At 38.0% G+C, this 23,330-nt stretch overlaps 1 protein-coding gene across 1 annotated transcript in view; it reads right to left on the reverse strand.

Annotated features, from left to right (window-relative positions):
- Positions 1–23,330, reverse strand: part of EPSTI1 (epithelial stromal interaction 1) — a 181,438-nt gene that overhangs the window by 130,952 nt on the left and 27,156 nt on the right. The window contains 5 exon segments of the mRNA XM_090258298.1: positions 2,834–2,907; positions 14,738–14,821; positions 15,493–15,566; positions 18,741–18,824; positions 20,583–20,641. Of these exon segments, the coding sequence (XP_090114424.1) occupies positions 2,834–2,907; positions 14,738–14,821; positions 15,493–15,566; positions 18,741–18,824; positions 20,583–20,641 (375 nt within the window).

The raw sequence follows: 23,330 nt of genomic DNA on the forward strand, positions 1-23,330 counted from the left end.
GTTGTGAGTTTTTTGTCATATTAATGTTCATAGTTTTGATCTTCATTTTCTTAAATAAGTCCCGTTAACACTTCATATAATAATGGCTTGGAAATAATGAACACTTTTAGCTTTATCTTGTCTGGGAAGCACTTTATCTGTTCTTCCATTCAAAATGATAGCTTTGCTGGATAGAGTAATCTTGGTTGTAGGTCCTTGCTTTTCATCACATTGAATACTTCCTACCAGTCCCTTCTTGCCTGCAAAGTTCCTTTTGAGAAATCAGCTGACAGTCTTATAGGCACCCCTTTATAGGTAACTCTCTGCTTTTCTCTTGCTGCTTTTAAATTCTCTCTTTGTCTTTCACCTTTGGCATTTTAATTATGAACGTGTCTTGGTATGGTCCTCCTTGGGTCTAGCTTGTTTGGGACCCTCTCTGCTTCCTGGACTTGTACATATATTTCCTTCACCAAATTTGGGAAGTTTTCCTTCATTATTTTTTCACATAAGCTTTCAATTTCTTGCTCTTCTTCTTCTCCTTCTGGCACCTCTATGATTCTGACGTTGGCACATTTAAAGTTATCCCAGAGGTTCCAAAGCCTCTCCTCATTTAAAAAAAAATTCTTGTTTCCTCATTCTGTACTGGTTGACTGTTTTTTTCTTCCTTATATTCCAAATCATTGATCTGAACCATGGTGTCCTTCCCTTCACCACTGGTTTGTGTGGATATTCCTTTGTTTCATTTAGCATAGCTTTCACTTCTTCCCTTATGCATTTGCCATACTCAAGCATATCTGTCAAGCCTGTGAGCATCTTTATCACCAGTGTCTTGAATTCTTCCTCTGTTAAGTTGGCTATGTCCTCATGAGTGAGGTTGGCTGTCTCCTTGTTGTTTAGTTCTCGCACTGGAACCTTGACCCATTTCCCCTTTTGTGGCATACTTCTCTGTCTTCTCATCTTGACAGGCTCCTGTGTTTGTTTGCCTCTGTGTCTTAGGTAGAGCTGTTGCTCTTGTTACATTGTAAGGGATAGAGCCTTAGGTATTCATCAGTATAGGGTGACCCATTTCACCACGTTGTGGCGCTGTATGTGGGGAAGGGGTCTGAGAGGGAACAATGCTGCTTGTTCAGCACCTGCCTCTTTACCAGGCTCTTCTCTCACTTTCCTATGGGACTGGCACCTCTCTATCTGTTGTCCTGGCTGTTCCCAGAGTGAGTGAGTCTGTGGATGTTCCAAGACCATGGGGGCCTGTTAAACAAGCAGATTCTGCTGAGAGACTGGCAGTTTCTTCCTCTGCCCCAACCCCCACTGGTTTGCACAGTCAGAAGCAATGAGGCTTGATTTTCCCTGGCACTGGGACTGTGAGCTGCACAGTCTGGTCAGGAGCTGGGAACACTCCCCAGATGTCCATCCCCGCTTTTTAAAATGTGTGACTGCGCTTTCTGCCAGCCTGCCGCTGCCACCGCCACTGCCACCACACTGCGTCCTCTCTGCCTGGGCTCCGCCTCTCCTACCTATCTTGATGAGTATTTCTTCTTTATATCTTTGTTTGTTGGACTTTCATGCAGCTTGATTTTCTGGAACTTCTGGTTGTCTCTAGTTTTGAGGTAGTTGTATGCCTTCTTAGTTGTGGAGGGAGACGCAGCATGTCTGTCTAGGCCTCCATCTTGGCTGGAAATCCCGAGGTAATTCTTAATGTGGTAGAATTAAAATCAAGCAGATCTGCATTCTAAGTCCTATCCCTGTTTCCCAGTTGTGACCCTGGACAAACTACTAAACCTCTTTGAACTTCAGTTTAAAAAAAAAGAGGGGGGGATGATAATCTTTCCCATAGTCAGTTTGCAAGGATTAAATAAGATATCTCCTGTAAAGGGCATATACATGCCTGAATATTATAGGGATTTGAAATGAAACTTTATAATTTATAGAGGTCCTTGTTGAATGAATCAGCCAACTTTCATTTTGCTGGGGGAAGGGGGATACTGGGCAGAGGAGAGCAAAGGGGGAAAAAATTGGGACTACTGTAACAACATAATCAATAAAATATACTTAAAAAGAAGAATCAGTCTCGGGCCAGAAATATGTTCCTTTGGTTTTGTCTATTCTTTTAAGTAGTGTGCAGGTAACCTAGCTCCACAGAGTTTAGCACACGAGCTTATCCTTAAAGCCTAAATAACAGAATACATTATCTACATTATAAAGCACAGAGTAGCTGTCCTATACATGTTAGCTGCTGTTATTCACAAATCACACTGAAAAAGTACCTTGGTGTATGACCACCAATTGGCAGTTTTGCCAATAATTGCTAAAAAAAATTTTCAATTCTTGTCTATAAAAATACATGTGTGGAATAGTCCTCTATCCATTAGGTTAATTCCTAGTTTAGATTCTGCATGGGTACTTTTTTTCAAACACCCTCTTCCTTATGTCAGTGTTTTGGAAATCAATATAATCAGAAGTGCCCTAAATCACCAGAGTCCTCCAAATCATTTATAATGAAGAATTCCTCAAGTTTAGCAGTATTGACTAAAAAATACTTCGGTAAATATAGATGTTTCTAACCTTAGAACCTTGCTTACATAATGAAGGAATTCAATTACATAATTAATATAACAACCAATAATCCCATATCAGAAGTAAAAAGTATAATGAATAATATGCCTATAACGGTACAAAGTTCTGAAAACATAAAATTACCGGCCCGCGGCCATGCGGGACGGGGTGGGTCGTCGGGCGGGCGTGTGCCCCACCACCTCCCCCCCAACCCCAACCCGCCCGCTCGCCCCGCTGGGGCCGGCTCGCATCGAGGCCGAGTCGCACGCGCCGTAAAAAAAATAAAATAAAATAAACTTACTATTGTTGATGCTCTCTAAATGTTTCTCTTCTGTGGTTTTCTTGAAGTCTTTTTTTCTCCTCCAGTTTTTTGCTCTGAAATTTCAAGTTTAAAAATGTAACTTATTAGAGAAGCAAACAGAATCATACTGTTAAAGTTACCCAAGGGCCGAAGCCTTTAGGCTTAAACGGCCTCAATAGTCCAATTCAGTACCTACCAGGGATTACAAAGCATATGCCACTCAGAGCCCACACGCACTATACTGAAAACCAGGATCCCCAAGTTCTTTCATTGGCTTCCTGCTTTCAACTTGTTTGGTATAATCTCAGAATTTGCATTTCACATTTTTATTCCTTTGTTCAAACAACTAAGTAACATTTATATTTTAAGCAGTGTTTTCAAAATATTCTGAGGGAAACATGAAATTTCTACACCAAGTATGTTAAATTAAAATTATAATAAATGGTTAATAGTTTATACAAAATTTCTATATACTAATGCATTCAAGATATTCAATAAGCCAACCCAACTCCCTTCTGACTTAGAATCAGACACTTAAAGCTGTCGAGAGACTGAACAGTATAATGCCAGTAAAAAGCCATCCACTTAAATAGAAAGGTCTCTTTTTTTAAAATTAGTTGTTTATTAGAGACAATGAACTTCCTATTTAATATTACAGTCATCATGACTCGGGCATATTTGAATCCAACTTAAATAACTCAGAGCAGTTGCTTTTTATTCACTACACCACAACTGTCATTTTTTAAAAACTTGCCTATGAAAAACGAGTAAAAGTCCTAAACAACAAAGTTAATGGGCAGTTGAAACAAGTTCTACAACACAGGAGAGACTTGAAGTTTTAAACAAATCCAAGGGAGATGTAAGCAGCTGGGTTTACTTTAATAGGAAGAACCAGGTTTGCCCAGCAGGAAGACCTGTGAAAAGGAACTAATGGAGATCATCCATTCCAAATCATGATGTAAGTTTGGCTTCACCTCTCAAGGAGAGGCAGAACTTATTCATATTTTTCATTTTGATAAAACACTTCATTTAACAGTACTATTTACCCATTCTGAAGGGTAATGTAGATGATTTCCGTTTCAGAAAGAAAAAAAAAAGGAAATTTACTACAACCAACATGAATCAACTGCAGTACAAAGCAACTGGAATATTAATGAAACACAGTTCTAGGAAGTAAACTTATAGAGAATTATAAGCCCAAATAAATATGATCCCAATATAGAAAAAAATTCTGACTCATGAAACCAAAACTGATCAGTTAGGATGAGCTCCCTACATCTGTGGGGGGGGGGGGGGGAGAAAACCTTTAAGAGATAGCAAGCAAGCAGTAGGTATTGCTAAAACCAGTATTAGAATGCTATTTTGAGAATGGTGAGGCAAAAAGCCACACAAGTACCTAGAGACCAAGGCTGGGTTCCTTTGGCAAGGTCAGAAATTTAAAAATGGTTTAATCTCTTCACTAATAGAGTATCATTGAATTCATCTCACAAAAGCAGTAGCTAAATTTGATCTAGCAAAGGTCTGCTTATCCCTCAGAAGTTTATAGAGAAGTATCTTGCAAAATACTGGATTATTTGAAAAATTATATCCAATACCTACCAATTTATAGGTACCCAAATACTTGGATCTCAGACTTTATTTCTTTCCATTTAGTTAACCAATCACCCAAATATATTTGTGTATATTTGTATATATACATATATATAATTTAAAATATCTAAGAACATGAGACCTAGAAGAAAAAAATACAGAATCTACTTTAGATTCACTAACACTGACTGAGTGACCTTAAGTCACTTAATATCATTGACTCTCAACAAACATTTATGAAATGCCTATTATATTCTTGTCATGTGTTAGAGACTGGGAATGCAGATATGACCAGAGCAGTTTGCCTATCCTGAAAAATTTCAGAAGCTAGCGGGGACATACACAAGAAAACAAGGATGGCAGTATGTAAAATATGTTAGAAGATAGAGGTTTACAAATAATGTAATATGAACACAGAAAGATCGTGAAAGTGGGTTGTTGGGAAATGCTCTCAATAGTTCCACTAACATTCATTTAGTGCCTACTAAGTGTCAGGCCACATCCTGGGCGTGGGAGCCAAGTGGCTGAATAACACTGGGAATGTGCTTTCTATCCTTGGGTTCAGGGATGAGCTGTATGTTAGGAGCATGCTCACTTTTACCAAGAGTGGGCTCATAGCTTTCTTCAGATTCCCCAAGGGACTGATGATCAAATAAGAGGATGTGAACCAAGGGTCTAATGAGAGGTGGAAATTCTAGATAGAGGCCAATCTTAAACAAGCAAGAGCTTTCCAGGAGGAGAAGGGGATGATGGGAGTAGGGCTACTGTACTCCATTGTACAAGTTATTCACTGCCCTTGGGAGCCAAGCAGGCAGGATTGGAAAGACTGAAAAACAGCCAGCTTTCAGCTCACCACCCTTACATCCCAGAATGGGGTGCTTCAGCACAACAGAGGTGTCTTTTTCTATTTATTACAAAGGTAACATCTATCACCAGCCTGCACTCCCACAAAACTGATTGCCTGGATGGAGAATTGTTTCTAATTTGCACAAAGGCAATGATGGACTTGTAGTGGCCCTGGATGGAAAAAGGGCATTCCCACAGCTTATAGTATTTTCAGTGTACAAAGGCCTGAGAGAATATGCCAGTTCAGGGAACTCTAAGAAGCTTCTTGATTAATTTAAAGGTGGTTGTAGTGAGATGGGTGGAAGATAAGGTTAAGAAAGTAAAAAGGGGCAACTATAAAGGAATTTGTATGCCAAGTAAAAAAGTCTGGGCTTCATTAAAGGCAATGATAAGCCACTACATTATTTTAAGCATGAAAGTAAACAACTCACTCTGAAAGTATCACAGAGGAAGGACCATAAATATAAAAACCAACGGGGTGATTCTCACAGTAATCTATAAATTAAGAGTACCAAATTAAAGCAGCAGGAACAGAGAAGAAAGGACAAACTCTAGAAAAATGCAGGGGATGGGAGGGAAAACTGAAATAACAGAAGGTATGACTATATTGATATAGGATGAGTAATAAAAGAAGGAAGAGTACAGGATGAATGCCATTTAAGAGCATCAGGATGGATATATGTGTCTGTTTTGTACCTATTGGATTTGAGATATACTTGTGGAACATCTAGAGAGAAATATCAAGCATACAGTAAAATATATTGTACTGGGATTTAGGAATATGATCTGGCCTGAATCTATGGCTTTCAGAAATCAGCAGCACATGCAATAACTGAACCATTGAATGTGGAAATGTGGGTGCTTCAACTTAAGAATAGGGTGGTATAGGCATAGGAATATTAGAAAAGAACAAGGATGGGACAAGATGGAACATCAATACTAGAAAAATAAGTGAAGGAAAAAGATCCAGAAGAATTCTAGAGGGGTGGAATTTGAAGGACAGAGTTCTTGATAGTTAGAGTATTACAAAGAGTTTTAATAAGTTAGGAATTAAAGAGTCTCCATTGGGTTTTTGGATTAAGAGCACCATTGGTGATCTTGGCTAGATCAATGCCAGTGAAATACTAGAGACAAGGCAAATTCAGCCCACCAAGGAAGAAGTACACTCAGGCAAGGACTCAAAGAAGGTAGGTTCTCAAGCCAGCTGAACTCAGTAACACCTGAAAAACATTTTCTGCAACAGAGATTCTGTGTGGTTCAGGTGATTGTTAGAGCCAGTGCACAGACTAACATGTGGAAACCACATGTGGTAGAGGAGCTTTCAGAAGTTAAGTCATGATGTTTGGGGTAGAGTTGAAAGCAAATGAGAAAGATCCAAGATGTTGGAGGAGTAAGTGCCAGGAACAAGACTGGGATCTCTGCTTTCACCTCTCTTATTTAACATAGTACTGGCATCCTAGCCACAGCAATCAGACAAGAAGAAATAAAAGGCATCAAAATTGAAAAGGAAGAAATGAAACTATCATTATTTGCAGATGACATGATAATGTACATAGAGATCCCCAATGATTCCACCAAGAAACTACTAAAACTGCTAAGTGAATTCAGCAAAGTAGCAGAATACACAATTACAATCCAGAAATCAGTTGCATTTTTATATGCCAATAACAGACTAACAGAAAGAAAAATTAAGAAAACAATCCCATTCACAATTGCTTCAGAAAGAATAAAATACCTAGGACTAAACCTAACCAAGGACGTAAAAAAACTGTGCTCAGAAAATTATAAGACACTGAAGAAAGAAATTGAAGAAGATACAAATAAGTGGAAGCACATATCATGTTCATGGATAGGAAGAATTTACATCATTAAAATGTCCATGCTATCCAAAGCAATCTATAGAGTCAATGCAATTTCTATCCAGATTCCAATGGTGTACTTCACAGATCTAGAACAAATATACCAAAAATGTATATGGAACCACAAGAGACCCACATAGCAACAGCAATCTTGTAAAAGAACAAAACTGAAGGAATCATGCTACCTAATATCAAACTATACTATGAGGCCATAGTAATCAAAACAGCATGGTACTGAAATAAAAACAGACATAGATCAATGGAACAAAATAGAGAGTCCAGAAATAAAATCAAACTTTTATAGTCAATTAATATTTGACAGAGGAAGCAAGCACCTGCAATGGGCTAAAGATAGTTTAGTCAATAAATGGTGTTGGGAAAATGGGGCAGGTACCTGCAGAAGAATGAAACTAAACCACCTTCTTACACCATACACAAGAATAAATTCAAAATGGATCAAATACTTAAAAGTTAGACTCAAAACCATAAAAATCCTAGAGGAAGACATAGGCAGCAAAATCTTAGACATCGTTCATAGAAATTTTTTATCCAATATATCTTCCCAGGCAAGGGAAATAAAAGAAAATGTAAAGAAATGGGACTACATCAAACTAAAACGGTTTTGAACAACAAAGGAAATAATCAACAAAATTAAAAGACAACCCACAGAATGGGAGGACATATTTGCCAATACATCTGATAAGAGGTTAATATCCAAAATTGATAAAGTACTTACAAAATTCAACACCAGAAAAAAAGACAACCCAGTTTAAAAATAGGCAAAGGACCTGAATACACACTTCTCCAAAAAGTATATAATATGAAAAGATGCTCAACATCACTAGCCATCAGAGAGATTCAAATTAAAACAACAATGAGATACCACCTCACACCTGTCAGAATGGCCATCATTAATAAATCAACAAACAACAAGTGCTGATGAGGATGTGGAGAAAGGGGAACCCTTTTTCACTGTCTGTGGGAATGCAGACTGGTGCAGTCACTGTGGAAAGCAGTGTGGAGATAGCTCAAAAATTTAAAATGGATCTGCCTTTTGAGCCAGTGATCCCACTTCTAGGAATATATCCAAAGAAACCCAAAACACTAATTCAAAAGAACAGAAGCACCACTATGTTCAGTGCAGCATTATTTACAATTGCCAAGATATGGAAGCAGCCCAGTGTCCATCAGTGGATGAGTGGATAAAACAACTATGGGACATTTACACAATGGAATACTACTCAGCTATAAAAAAGAAGATTTTACCCTTTGCAACAGTGTGGATGGAACTGGAGAACATTATGCTAAGTGAAATAAGCCAATCAGAGAAAGACAAATATCATATGATTTCACTCATATTTGGAATCTAATGATCAAACAAAATTAACAAGGAAAATGGGGACAGACTCATAGATGGAGAACAGGACGACAGCCAGCAGGGGGAGGTGAACAGATGGAGGGACTGAGCAAAAAGGAAAAAGGACTCATGGGCATGGACAGCAGTGTGGTGATGGCTGGTGAGAGGAGGGTGTAAGGGGACTAAATGGTAATGGAAAATATATACAATAAAGATTAGAAAGCAAATGAGAATAGAGAGACACTTTGTTTCTAAGATGAGAGACTTTGGTATGATTATATTCCAAGATCGCAAAAAAAAAAAAAAAAAAAAAAGAAAGAAAGAAAAGAAAAGAAAAAAAAAAAACGTGACAAGAGAAAAGGAGGCTTAATGTTATAGCAGCAAGGTTCCAAGAAAATGAAAGCAAGATGAGATGGTAAGCATGAGCAGCAGAATTCATTATAGCAGCAAAGAAAAGCACTTTTTCCTCCTGAGATGAGGCAGGGGTACAAATAGCAAAGGGAGAGTAAGGAAACAGAAAAATAAATGTACTTATGTCCTGATGGCCTTTACTTCCTAGAAGGTAAGAGATGAGATAAAAATGAAAGAAGAGGATTTTCAAAAGCAAGGGAAGGAACCTTGGTAATTAGAGATGGGCCTGACTGCAAAGGAAAAATGTCAGGCTTTAGGCATTGTTAAATACGCAGCTGAGAAGGAAGCCCAGAAATCTAGAGTATCAAAAAAAAAAAAAAAAAAAAGAAAAAAATTCTTGAGTGTTCTCTTTTTTCTCTCCAGCAAACTTATTCATGAAGGCTTGATGGAACTGACATAATTGAGCCAATTAATTTGCATTTAAATAAGAATAATCCCCTCTGCCTGCTTTTCACTCAAGAGGTTCATATAATAGAATCAAATGAGATAGTGTTTAGGCATTTCTTCACATGCTTAATTAATTAGTTAGGGCACCCTCACTTAGTGTTTATGAAGTGCAAGTCATTGCATCCTTTAAGCCTACCAGTCCCATTACTATATCCTATTATACCCATTTTACAGAGAGAGAAAGTGAAGCATGGAGAAGCTAATAGCTTACCCTCTTAGTACTACATCCATATTTCAGGCATATTACTAACATCCCAACATTAGGCAATTAATTAATGGGGTCCTACAGCATTTCAACAACTAGAGGTTTAATGCTCCATACCAATGCATCAGAAAGAAATGCATGAGGTGGAACTGTATTTCTGGGAAATACTGATGTTCCTTGAAAGTTTTCAGAAATGAACATTTTCCTAGTTTATAAAAACAATATTGAAATAATTTTCCCAATGTTGGGATTTACCCAAAAATTATCCTTAAAACCCTCAGCCCTTGCTACTACCAGTTTCCTAGACTAAGTAACAAGTTTGATTCTTTAAAAATATGTATATGTATGCATCTCTGCATCTAATATGTACACCTTATTTCCTACGGTGGAGTTCCTACTTCACTTAATAGTATTAAATGCAATGCTATTAAGACTTCTCACTGTCTGTATAAGACACCGTGACCTCCAATGCTCCCAATAACTTTATTAGCTTTACAACTTTATGGTTTATTGGAAAGAGCAAGGAAAGGCTTTGGATGCCACTCAGATCTCTAGCTGTTTTCCTGCCCTTTCTGCAGTTATGCTACCCCAAGAGGTTGTAAGAATTAAATGAAAGTGTTTGTATACTATATAGCACTGTATAATATTATTTCAAGCACAAGTAGCCCAAGGCAGAATAAGATGAACCCAGGAGGTGGGGAGGATCTTTGACATAGAATTGGAAGATTTTTGCTTTTTAAATCTGTGGGCATTATGGAAGTTGAAAAATCAAGTTATTAGTTAATTCTTCAATGTGACTATGAGGGGAAAACATGGTGGAGGTTCACTTCTGAAGCACTAAAATCCAGCGAGATGCTTGCTGTGAGGATTTATGAAAACTTGTCTATGTACGCTGTAAACTCCAGTGGCAAAGAAAACACTTGCATCTGGTATGCTGCTGTTTTATTATTTTTAATAACTTTCTTTCACTCTGACGTTCTAGATATTTGAGATATTTTCTTTGCTTTATAAATTTCCAGGAAGGGACATTAATACATCATTATAAAACCAGACGTGTTCTATTAACTTCCTATTGCTGCAGTAACAACTTACCACTAACATAGTGGTTTAAAATAACAGAAACTTATTAATAATCATACAGTTCTAGAAGTCAGAAGTCCAAAATGGGCCTCACTGGGCTAAAATGAAGTTTTCAGCACATTCACGTTCCTTTTGGAGGATCCATCGGAGAATCAGTTTCTTTGTCTTTTCCACCTTCTAGAGGTCTCCCACATTCCTTAGCTAATGACATTTTCCTTCATCTTCAAAGCCAGCAATGGCAGCCTAAATCTTTCTTCTGCTACTATCTCTTCATGCTCTCAATCCTCTGCCTCCCTATTCCAATTTAAGGACCCTGGTGATTACATAGGACCCAGGCTACTGGATAATGCAGGCTACTCCCTCCATTTGAAGGTAAGTCAATTAGCAATCTTAATTCCACCTGCAAACTCAATGCTCTTTTGCCCTGTAACATATCACAGTCCTAGGCTCCGGGGATTAGAATGTGGAGGGGCAAACAGAGGGCATTATTTTGCTTACCACATGGGTTAAATGTTTTTAAATCAATAACTGTCACACACATAATATGGCAGATAATTCACAAAATTCTTGCCCTCCTAGTCCTCTGAGGCTTGGCTTTGGAATGTGAATGGTAGGGGAGGGTGAGGGAGAACCTGTTAGGGTTAAGCAGTGGTGTGCTGATAAACTTAACTAGCTCCTGCAAGGAGAAGGATGGGAGGTTGATTTGTGGGCATTATGAAAGTCTGGAAAAAAATTATTTACTGCTTGCCATGGTGAAAACACTCCCACATGGTCAGTATCAAGCTCCCAATATAAAGTCAACTAGTTAAAAAAAAAATCCTGAAAATGTAACAACCCTCCAGCACACCTCGAGAAGACTACATAACACTAACATAATCTAGCATAGGGAATACAAGTTTGACTGAGGCATACCAGTGCCCTCTCCAAATCTCCCCTTCAACCATAAATTAACTCCTCTTGGACCCCACTGACCTGACCAGATGCTAAAGAGCTGGCTGCCAATCACACCCCTGTGCTTATTAAGAATCAAAGAACATGTGCTGGTAGAGAATGTGGTTTCCTCTCCCCTCAATTACACACAGGAGCTGACTAATCAGAGAGAGACCCAGGGAAAACTGGGGTGGGGGTGGGGGGGTACAGGCATTAAGACCAGAGGCCAAGGGAGAGGCTCTCCCGTGGCAACAGGCTGCATGGATTCTACTGGGCTCAGAGTTCCTGTATGGCAGCCAGCTGCCTAGGGAGGAGGGCAGTATTTTGCAGGTCAGTGTCCATGTGTGTGTTTACTGTGCATTTTAAAGAATAAATGCTCCATAAGCACAGCTATTATCAAATAGTCCCTTGACCATTTTCACAAGGGCAATGTGAAGTATGCTGTGTCTAGATGGCTAACATCATTTTTCTTTTATCCGACACAAACTACTAAATAGGCTCCCATTTAGTATGAAAAGCCACAGATTTATATACAACAGGAAGAGCTAGGTCATGGTGGCAGTGCAGGCCAATTAGCCAAAAAAAAAATCAAGTCTGTGGAAGGACCAGGGTGGACTGCTCCATCTCTTGTCAGGTAGTTTAGATCAATGCTCCCCAATGTTTATGTGCACAACAATCACATGAAGAGCCTGTTAAAATGCAGATTCTGATTCCAAAGGTCTGGGGTGGGGCTCATGATTCTGCATTTCTAGTAAGTGATGCTAGTGCTGCTGGTCCAGGGACCACATTTTGAATGGAAAGGATTTACATACTTTGTCTTCCCATCTCTCACTTTCAAACAAATTTATACCAATAATTATTACAGTTATGCTAGAAAAGCCAACCCAATTAAGATTTCTATAGTTATTGATTGATAGACAACTAATGTTACTGTATAACTTGAAAAGGGAAAAATGCTGCTTTTACTCAATGTTAAAGAAAACCATTTCAGCCACTAACATATTTGAATCATATACATTATTTGACCCATGATGAAATGAGTTACAAATGACCCACATGCCAGCCAGTTATTGGCATTAAACAAGTAGTAAATGATTTTAAGTTAAAAGGTTGCAACACAGTAATTCTTCAGAATCTGAAAGCCTCTTTAATCAGTTCCTGGTAATGATTTAATGATTTTCCCAGTTCCACCTGCAATGCACACAAACTATGTTCTACATAATGGGGCACTCCTCTACAACCACAAGACCAATGTGTGAACCTCTGAAGAAGAAAATGGAGAAAGGGGGAGTTAGATGAAAAAAGAGGAGGAATAGAGAAATAGAAAGAAAGAGAAAGATGGGTTTTAAAAGGTTGTTGTAATAAAAAATGTTTTCAGTGAGGGTGTAATATCTGACCAGTTGGAAACAAATTGCTGAGTTGAACTTTGTAACCAGAGTTCCTATACTCTTTTTTCCTTATACCTTCAGCATTTCACTACATTTCCACATGTGTAAGTCCAGTCATCTCCTCCCCAGAGCTTCCATCTTTATAGATATTGCATCTAAATCTACATATCTTCCTAGGCCTTGGGAGAAGAGGAGGTGTGGCTCATGGACTCATTTTACAGAAATATTGGGTTGGCCAAAGAATTTGTTTATATTTTTCCAAACTAGTAGCACTTAGTTTTCTTTAACTTCATATGAGACAATTTTGTTAGATTGTATTGTGACAGCTGTCATATTGGCATGCAGTTTTTTAAAAACTTATCAAAACTGATGAGTTTTTATGTAGCTATTTAAATATTGAAGATTGAAGAAGATATGCAACATTTTTGGCATGTTATGCTTTATTATTTCAAGAAAGGTAAAAATGGAACTGAAATGCAAAAGAAAAGAAAAGATTTGTGTAGTGTATGGAGAAGGTGCTGTGACTAATCGAATGTGTCAAAAGTGGTTTGCAGAGTTTTGTGCTGGGGATTTCTCACTGGACAATGCTCCACAATCTGGGAGACTAGTTGAAGTTGATAGCAATCAAATTGAGAATTGAGACCAATTAATGTTATACCACATGGGAGATAGCTGACATACTCAAAAATATCCAAATCAATAAAGTTATTGGTGAAAATGAAAAATGTGTCTTTTATGGAAAAAACTATATGGCCTCTTTTGGCCAACCCAATAGTTTAAGAAGGAGTGTGGCCTATTCAAGGTCACACAGTAAAACAGGACACCTTCCAAGAAAAACTCACTTTCCCCAGCAGGTAGAGAGCTCCTCGGGGGAAGAAGAGGCTCATATACTCTCATGCATTCTATAAGTCATCAGCTTTTGCCTTCATTAACTCTAACTGGTAAAAATATTTATTCTTTCGTAACCAAGTTTAAATCTTGACATGTAGTTAATCTTTAAAAGAAAAAGAGAATAAGAGGGGAAGAGAGACAGACAGACAGACAGCAGAAACAGGAGTTATGTTTCCATGACTTATACTTGCAGCAGAGGTAATACTTGGTAGTCAGTATCATGAGTCAACCCCTTGCCCCTAAACCTTCAGCACTTAAAACCTATTACAGTTTAGGGCTTTGTGGGGAATGAAAGTAGGAGGAGAGGGTGTGAAAGAATAACGCTACCTTCTTCCTTATTCTCTAGCAGATGAACATTTTTAGGAGGTTAATTTCCCCAAGTCCCAGAATAAGTATCAACACTAAAAACACTTGGAGGTTTGAATAGATCATATCACTAATACTGAAATGCAAATGCAAGTGTTCTCTTCTATCAGTAAGAGAGTATGTTCACCAATGTCACACTCACCCTGGGAAAGTCAACATTTGGATATAGATATGGTTGTGCACCACTGATTGCCATTCTTACTAACTGTTTTGCTTGTAGCCAAATATACAGTGACCACTTTGATAACTTGCCTGAGAGTCAAGATAGTGTGTTGACTAAGAACTCCAGCTCTGAGACCCATCAGCCTGAATTTGAATCCTACTTCTATTTACTGGCTGTGAGGCCTGGACAAGTTATATACCCTCTCTGTGTCAGTTTCCTCATTTGTGAACTAGGATAATAAGAATAACATATACTTCATAGGGTTATTATGAGGATTAAATGAGTTTGTATATGGACCATGTCTAGAAGAGAACCTGGCACATAAAACACCCTGAGTAAATGTTAGCGAATCACCCTCTCCACAGTCTTACCTTCTCTCTCTGAATTGCCTTCATTTTTTGGATTTCAGCTTCTTCAGCTTCCTTCCTGATTCTTATAGCCTCTTCTCTTTTTAGCTAAATTTTATTGAGATTATAGAAGACAAAAAGTTACTATTTTTCTGTCTGAACCTCTAGAACACAAAATTATGATGAAAGGCAAATTACAGTATTGTTTGTGTTCTACCTTACCATGATTATAGGTTAGTACTTCAAGCCACTGAGATCACAGAGAATGATCATGCTACTTCTCCTGCCTATGAAATTTCCCTTTGTATTTCTTCCTTGGTCTCTCTGTCTCTCTGCACCTACCCCACCCTTTGCAGGAAAAAAATTGGGCAGATCATTTTTCCTGATTATAAAACTCAGATTTCATTGTAAAAAAGAAATCACTAGGTACCTTAAATCTTTTTTTGGGGGGGGGGGTGTACTACTTTCATAACAGTTATTAAGTAAACAAATCTGTGTTCTTGGAATCAAAATATTCAAAACATAGTAGAATTAACTTAAAGTAGAAAAAATTACCTAAATCAGAGGTCCAGCTGACTAATATATGACTTGGATGAAAATTCTAGGTATTTATCTCTGTACTTCTCAGTCCTGATTTCTTTGCTCTTGAAAGCTTCCTTTCACAATTGGTTGAAAGGTTTTACACTTTTGATTAAGTTACTGTGCTATTTCATGGTTACCAGAAAGTGCTGGTGCTCAAATTCCTTGCCAAAATTAAACTAAAAGAGATGGATTCTGACCTTTTGCTGGTATTTAGATTGCATCAGCTGGAGTTGTTGCTTCTGCCTGACTTCAGTCTCTGATTGGCTTCCACCTAAGGAAAAAGTAAACTCATGAAGTTGAAACATGAATGTTAAGCTGAAATGTCAACCATCAAAAACTAATTAATGCATGACAAGACAACACCAAGAGTTTCTTTAACATTTTCATACCTTGAGAAATAAGAACATAACCAGTTTTCTTAAAAAGACATTAAAGAATGATAATCACTTAAAAGAAAAACAGAGCTAAACAGAAAGGCCATAATTCCTAAAAGAACAGGGCAATCCTACTAAAGTTTTTCAGTCATTCAGTATTCAAATTTTCATTTAGACTGAAATTATACCTCGAGATCCATACTAAATAATAAGAAATAGTGCCTGTCTTGGAAATTCTAGAACATTCTTCCTGCCTGAGTATGGCCATTCATTAACCTAATAAAGATTATGATCAATGATACTTCCATTGCTTTTCTTCTTAGGATCCTACTGCACTGTATTCAAGTGGCAAAGCTCTGGAAACTCTCAGGCTCTTGCCACTAAGCAAATATGTAGCGTGTATAACCCAATTTTTTAAAGTACAATGGAAATATTCTAGTTAGTAATTAATTGCCAATTTATACTATTTGTTTTCTTTAGGTATTCAAGAGAAAAATATGGATGTTAGATCATGTGCCTTCTCCCTCTTAAATCTAAAGTAATTTGGGGCCAGAATGCAGCTTGATAATCATCTAAGAATTGCTGTTTAGGGATTTCTCAGTGTTTATGCAAGTTTGATGTGTGTATTATAATGATCCCTTTGATATAATTCTCTGGTGTTTTAGTCTCTAAAAGTGTCAGTTCTCTGAAAGGTTCATTCTCACAGAAGATGCATTAAAACAATTTGCATTTACCATAGTTTTTATAATTGAACAGATAAAGATACAATAGAGACTTCTCATCTGAGTCCCAAAAAATACATAAAGCCTGTCTGGTTTTGACCCTTCTATCTCTGTCATAGGGGATGAAGGAAAGGGAAAGAAACAGTGAGGGCTGTTGAAGCTTTTACCTAATATTACAGCCACTTTCATTATCTTCTCAAACTATTCCAATATTTTAATGGGTAAAGGAAAAGGGAAAGACCTGAGAATAAAAAAATAAATGAATAACATCAAATGCTTAAGTGTTTACAGGTTTTCTTCAAAAATCATCACAAAGTTTAATACATTTTAGAACATTTTTTCTACCCCCTAGCCTCTTCCGGCACAAATATTCTTGGCCATTTCTAGATATGTCAAAAATGAGAGTCTTCATTTTTAGCTAAGGTCCGAAGACAAGAGGTGCCAACTATTCCAAATTCCAAAACAAGGTGCTTGGGTCCCTAAGCAGGATCTTCAAAGGGGTAACTGAACCAGTTTGGGGAACATTAACTAGCAACTTATCTTCATCCTATAAAAGAGGTTGGATATGTCAGAGTAAGGTAGAAATCAGAGGAAAGATGTCTTTGTAAATCTCATCTTCTCTGTGTGTTTGGGGAAGGAGGAATCTTCACATAATATGAACAAGAGAGTTTTAAAGAAGATCACTTGGAGATCTCAATCCATGTCCCCAAAAGACTGAGAGGCTTAGTGGACCCAGGCCTAGAAAAGTCAGAACCTAAAGGCTATTGTCAGTTGGCTACTCAGAAGAGGTGGCTGCATGACCAATGGCCTATGTTCCCAAAATTTGTGGCGAAGGACAAACAAGTGTTTCCTGTACTCGCAGTCTGGGCTGTCAAACAGGAGTATGTTAATCTAAAGCTGTCCTAAAAGGACTTGCCCATGTGGGCCATCTGGAGGAACAATGCAGCTCTACAAAGAGATGCTACCTACCAAGAGCCAACGGTGAAGCCAAGCACACCTGCAGGAAAGTGTATCATCAGGGGAACCCAGGTGAAATATGAGGGTAGGCAAGGAGGGACTCAGAAGAACTCCAAGAACCCCAAAGGGGATCATGCATAGTAAGCATATGCCAAGACTTGAAGAAATTGGGATTAGTCTCTTTTCTCCCCTTCTCCCTTTGACTCTGGAGGGGCCAGAATGTGGAAACAGAGCAGCCAATAGAGAAAAATTCAGCTATGCCCCCATTTCCTTTGCTATATTTCTACCCAAAATAGAACTGAGCTGAAGTGTGGAAGAAGTTTTAATCTCCATCAGTAACAGTTTTGATTGGTAGCTAGAACTGAAGATTAATTACTAAAATGACACTGTTTTATACCTAGAATTGGGTGAACAACACTATTAGTTGAGAAAGACAAAAAAAAAAAAAAAATAGAATTTCATCCAAATATTATGGGAAAAAAATAGTCCCACATGGCCAGTTTGAGTCGTCCAGTTAGGCAGGACAAAGCTGTTTCCTGGTGTACCCCTCAGATCTGGTTCATTCAGTATAAAGTAACACTTGATTAACCCTTTTCATGAAATACAGTGGGGGTATGGTGATAATACTATTACTTTCACCCATTAAATTATTTCCAAGTTAGCTTATTTTTACCTATATCCTGGCAAAAAAGATTTCTCTAAAACTATTATGATAGTTAGTGGCCCCTGATGCTGGACACATTTATATTAACTAAATATGTGGAAACTGTGTGCCCAGTCCTTAAGTTTTAGCTGCTGCTATAAAAGGAAAGAAAAGAAAGGACTGACTGATTCCCATTAGATGGCCTCCCCATTGAAAAATTCAAACACCAGGCAAAGGCAGCCCAGACAATTCATCACACTGGCAGCATGAGCTTCAGAGGCCCAAACATCTCTATCTGCAGAATGAAAACAGACATGACCCACCACTGGGTCCCCAGCTCAATTCCATCTTAGCTTTGAAATGGACTCTCCATTCATTTTTCCCCATTAGCATTTAAGTGAAACGGTTACTATGCTTGTGATAGCTTTTACTCCCATCTTGACTAGTGCTATGATATGGCATGTGCAGTGCCCCAGGTAAGATTTCTTCAGACTTGATCATCTAAGAGGCTCTACATTATCTGGGAATTAAGTCATCACTTTATTCTCACATATCTATGGCATCATACATTTGCTACTTGCAGAAAATTAAGAACAATATACCTTCCTACTTAAGTGATTCCATTTTAAATGCATTCCATTCCAAGCAGCATAGTGACCCAACAACCTGTAAGATGCATTCAAAGACAGTCCCAGGCAAGGTGCTGACAGGATCAAGCACTCCCTGTGCTCCCCTATTCAGACACTTACCTAGCCGGCTTGGCACCAGGTTAACAGGCTTTGCTCTGTGTTGCTCCTTCCACTTTGCCAGGTTCTCTAGCTCTTTCTCAGCAACTAAACCAAGTGAGAAATATCAAATCATCAATTATTCGGATATTAAAAGGAAACTGGTCCCTTTAAAGCATTAAAAGCAACCATCAGAGGGCAATTAAACACATGCAAGCATGGGTGGAAGAGCTATCCAGGAAAGGAAGACACCATTCACTCCTAACCCCTCAGAGTCACCCTGGACCCACATCTGTGGCACTTCCTGTGCATAGGAGGTTCAATTCTGGAAAACAACCTGAACTACTACTAAAATAAGTTTTGTTTTTCTTCCAATTCTATAGAATGTGTGCAAAACTAGAATATTCGTGTCAATAAGAACTTTTCACACATAGGTAAATATATATCCCCAGGTAATCCTGATGCCCATATTCTTTATTTTAAATGTTCCCTAAACGTATTGCAACTATAGGGCGTGGGGGTTCTGCACTACAGGTGAGCAACCTTGCTCTGGTTTCTGGCACTTGAGACAGCAGTGCTAATTCCCTTTGTATACACTGAGTGACAGCAGGGGGTGCCAGAGATACTGGTACTAACGCATGCCCAAATCTCCCCATTAGACCTGATTGTTCCAAACGTCCATTTTTTATATTTTTTAATTATTAGAGAAAAATAACTTTTGATATACCTCAAAAATCTGGACCACACTAAGGCTTAAGTATTTAAATCAAAAGCTTGTGAGATGTCAAAATATGTGGCACTCTGCACAGCAACTTTGTCATATTCTGCACGTACTCAGTTTTAACACCAGGGGGGATACCTCTCTGGTGGAGACCCTTTACAGAGTTACTTTCTTGTTGTGCCCTTGTGTCGTCCATCTTTAGTCATAAAATTAAATTTGCTACCAAGATCTAATGAAGGAGAGCACAGAATCTCAGCGCTACTCCCACAACTTGACATGAACAAGCCTCAAAACTTCTTTGTGAACTAAATTAATTTTAGTTCTCCTTCCAACTCTAATTTTAATGCTGTAACTTCAAATGGCAGCATGTAGTTTACTGTACAAATTCAATTAAATATGCTATACATCCACTAGGTATAAGCACAAAAGCGAGTATAGTGTGGTCCCTGTCCTCAAACAGATTATACTCTAGAGAAGGAAATGGAAGTACAGCAGATCCTCCAATAATGTTGTTTCATTATAATGTTGATGAGATGCCATAGGAACTTAGCTCTTGTTTATATCAAGTAGCCTATGGTAAAACTGGTTACATTATACGTTGTTGCACTTGAAGTTGCAAAAGCTATCAACTATGTGAAGTGTATTTACCTACTGTACACAAAAATAGCTGAGAGTAGACTGTGATAAGTTACAGATTATGGGAGCACAGAAGCTTAAAAACAATTGCATTAAGGAGGGATAAAATATATCAGGAAAGAGACCAATTATCTAAATTACATAATTATTTCAAGTATACAACTTGTCTATTTCAAAAGTATTCATAGTTCTATAAAAATGTCTGCAGTCAGCCCAACTTCATGGCAACTAAATGGGTCTATTGGCAACAGGTATGAAACTGTTTAAGCCCAACAGAAATCTAAGATTTACAATTCTGCTGTTAATATAGAGAAACAAACTTAGAAGCATTAACAAAAGAATAATTTTTAAAAGTATAATTAAGCTGCTAAAGTTAAATAAAGAAAAAAATTGATGAGATCTGGTGAGTATATTCAAATCAGAAAATAAGAATACTTCAGACCAAAGCAAGCCAACTGTATGCTATAAGAGAATGAGAAGCTTTCTGAATATTAAATAAATATACATACTTCTTTGTATCTGATTTCTTCGGTTTTCATTTGGTGTTATCAAGGTGTATGCACCTACTCTAGAACAAAGGAAAAAAATTGCTTATTATCATGAGAAATTACTAATGCCTATAAACCACCAGACATTCTTCCTGCTAATATACTGTATTTACTATCATCATCATCAAATAAGTACTATGGAAGATAATCTTTTTAAAAAGTAGGTGTGTTCTCCAGAAGCTTATTATCTAGTTGCCAGAATAAAACAAATGCACGTGGCCAAATAGGGAATACAAAGCAGTTGGTAAGTGACAAGTGACTGCTTCACTGTTGGCTCTTGGTAAACTCTCTTTGCAGGGATCCACTGTACCTCTAGGTGGTGCTCATGGGAAAGTCCCTTTGAGATGGCTTTAGATCAGCCTTCTCTTTCATGTGACCTGTATTGGGAGTACAAAAAATGCTCATGCATTCTTTGTTTCCACAAACTGGGAATATGAGCCATTTGCAATGCAGCCATCTCTTCTTACATTATTTTTTTTTACTTGATTGAGGTGACATTGGTTTATAAAATTATATAGGTTTCAGGTGTACAAATCTATAATACATCATCTGTATATTGTATTGTGTATTCACCAACCCACATCAAGTCTCCTTCTATTGCCATTTATCCTCCTTTTACCCTTTTCTACCCCACCCCCTTTCTCTCTGGTAATCATCACACTGTTGTCTGTGTCTATGAGGTTGGTTTTTTTGTTTTTGTTTATTTATTTTTTGCTTAAACCCTTCACCTTTTTTATCCATCCTCCCAACACCCCTCCTCTCTGAAAGCTGTCAGTCTGTTTTCTGTATCTATGAGTCTGTTTCTATTTTGTTTGTTACTTTGTTTTGTTCATTAGCTTCCACACATAAGTGAAATAATATGGGATTTATCTGTCCCTGACTGGCTTATTTCACTTAGCACAATACTCTTCAGGTCCATCCATGTTATCACAAAAGGTAAGATTTCCTTGTTTTTCCATTGTGTAAATGTATCACAGTTTTTTTTTTTAATCCACTCATTATTGATGAGCACTTGGGCTGCTTCTAAATCTTGGCTATTGTAAAGAATGCTGCAATGAACATAGGAATGCATATATTCTTTTGAATTAATGCAGTCACCTCTTCTTGATGACCCATCTGAGTGGCCAGCTGACCACACTCCTGTGCTTTTGAGTTTGACTCTTCCAGGCATGGATCCCTCATTCTCCTTGGGACACTGGTTGAGCATAATTAGGAGCTCAAAGAAGCAAGGAGTCACTGCAATTCATGGGGTTATAAGGGAAAACTTCATTTATGCAAAAATCTTCAACTCTGAGTTATCAAGAAGCTGTTAAAATATTGTGAACTGTTGAGGGCAGAAACTGTGCTTGATTGATCTGTATGGGCCCAGCCCTTGGCACAGTGCCTAGCACAAAGTAGCTACTTGATGAATGTGGGCTAAATGAAATGAAATGATGCCAACATTCCATCTGTGAGTCTGTGCCGGATGTCTCTTCTTTGAGGTGATTCACGTGGTCCCACAAGAGCATGAATAGTTCATAGAGCAAAAATATAGCATAGCAACAGACTGTAGTATGCATGTGGTTACAGTGTTAGGGGAAATGTTATTGATAAACACAATCAGCTTATAAATGTAGTTTTTATTTTTTTAAAAAAGACACTCTTATAAATCTCTATTCAACAGAGAGTGCACAGTTTCAAAGAACAAATTAGCAAAGAGTGAACAGTAGAGGCCAAAAGTGCTGATTAACTGATGCCATGTCTTCCTTATCTCTTTATGTTCCAGGCAGTGAGCCTTCAGCCAGCTTCAAGCTGGACTTTAATTTTTGACTTGTAAATAGGAGGTGTGCACCCACCTTTGCATACAAATGGGGCTGCTGGATGCCCAATTACCTAATGTATATCAGCAGATGTTGCACATGTAGCCTAACATACATACACATCATGAATACAAAATTAGGAGGCTGCTGCTGAACATTAATCCCTAGTCCATTGCATATTTCTCATTCACCCTAAGAAAGATTTTTCACTCCTCATTTGCCAGCACTTTATAGGAGCTTGAGAGTTGCAATTCTGTGGATAGTGCCTTGCAAACATGAGTATGATACAACAATAAGCCATTCTGCAGAGCCTTAAAGATGAAATATGAGATGATGGACTTAAGTGCCAACCATGAAATGACTACACAATCCACAATATTCACTAAGATTGTGGTATGAAGCTTCTCACCATACCAGGGATTTGACTATAGTGCAGATTAGTCATTCTTAAACTTTAGTGCATGGCAGAATCACCTGGAAGTTTTGTTAAAGTGCAATTTCTGATTCAGTAGGTCTGGGTTGGGGCCTGATAACTTGCATTTTTAAGAGTCCCAGGTAATGCCGGTGTTTTTGATCTCAAGCTGACTTTGAACATCTGGCCTAAAAGGGAACTTAGGAAATAATAAACCATCGATATGGACATATATGCCAAAGATTATGAGGTTAATTAAGAACCAGTGCTGAGGTGCAAACCAGGACTTTTGACTTAGATCAGTTGGGTGTCTGCAGCTAACTTTTAAGTTCAATGTAGAAAGCATAAAATATGACCGTCCTTAACTTCAGCCTCTTGATAGATTTCAGAGTAATGTAGTTAATTTAACTGAGCACCTACATGGGCTTGTTTTGTTAGGGACAATACCAAAAACAGATACAACCACTTTAACAGAGCTGAACACCACAAGGATACCCA

This window comes from Furipterus horrens, unplaced genomic scaffold, assembly GCF_987537825.1.
Source record: "Furipterus horrens unplaced genomic scaffold, mFurHor1.1.pri manual_scaffold_12, whole genome shotgun sequence".
In the NCBI taxonomy this organism is placed as follows: Eukaryota; Metazoa; Chordata; class Mammalia; order Chiroptera; family Furipteridae; genus Furipterus; species Furipterus horrens.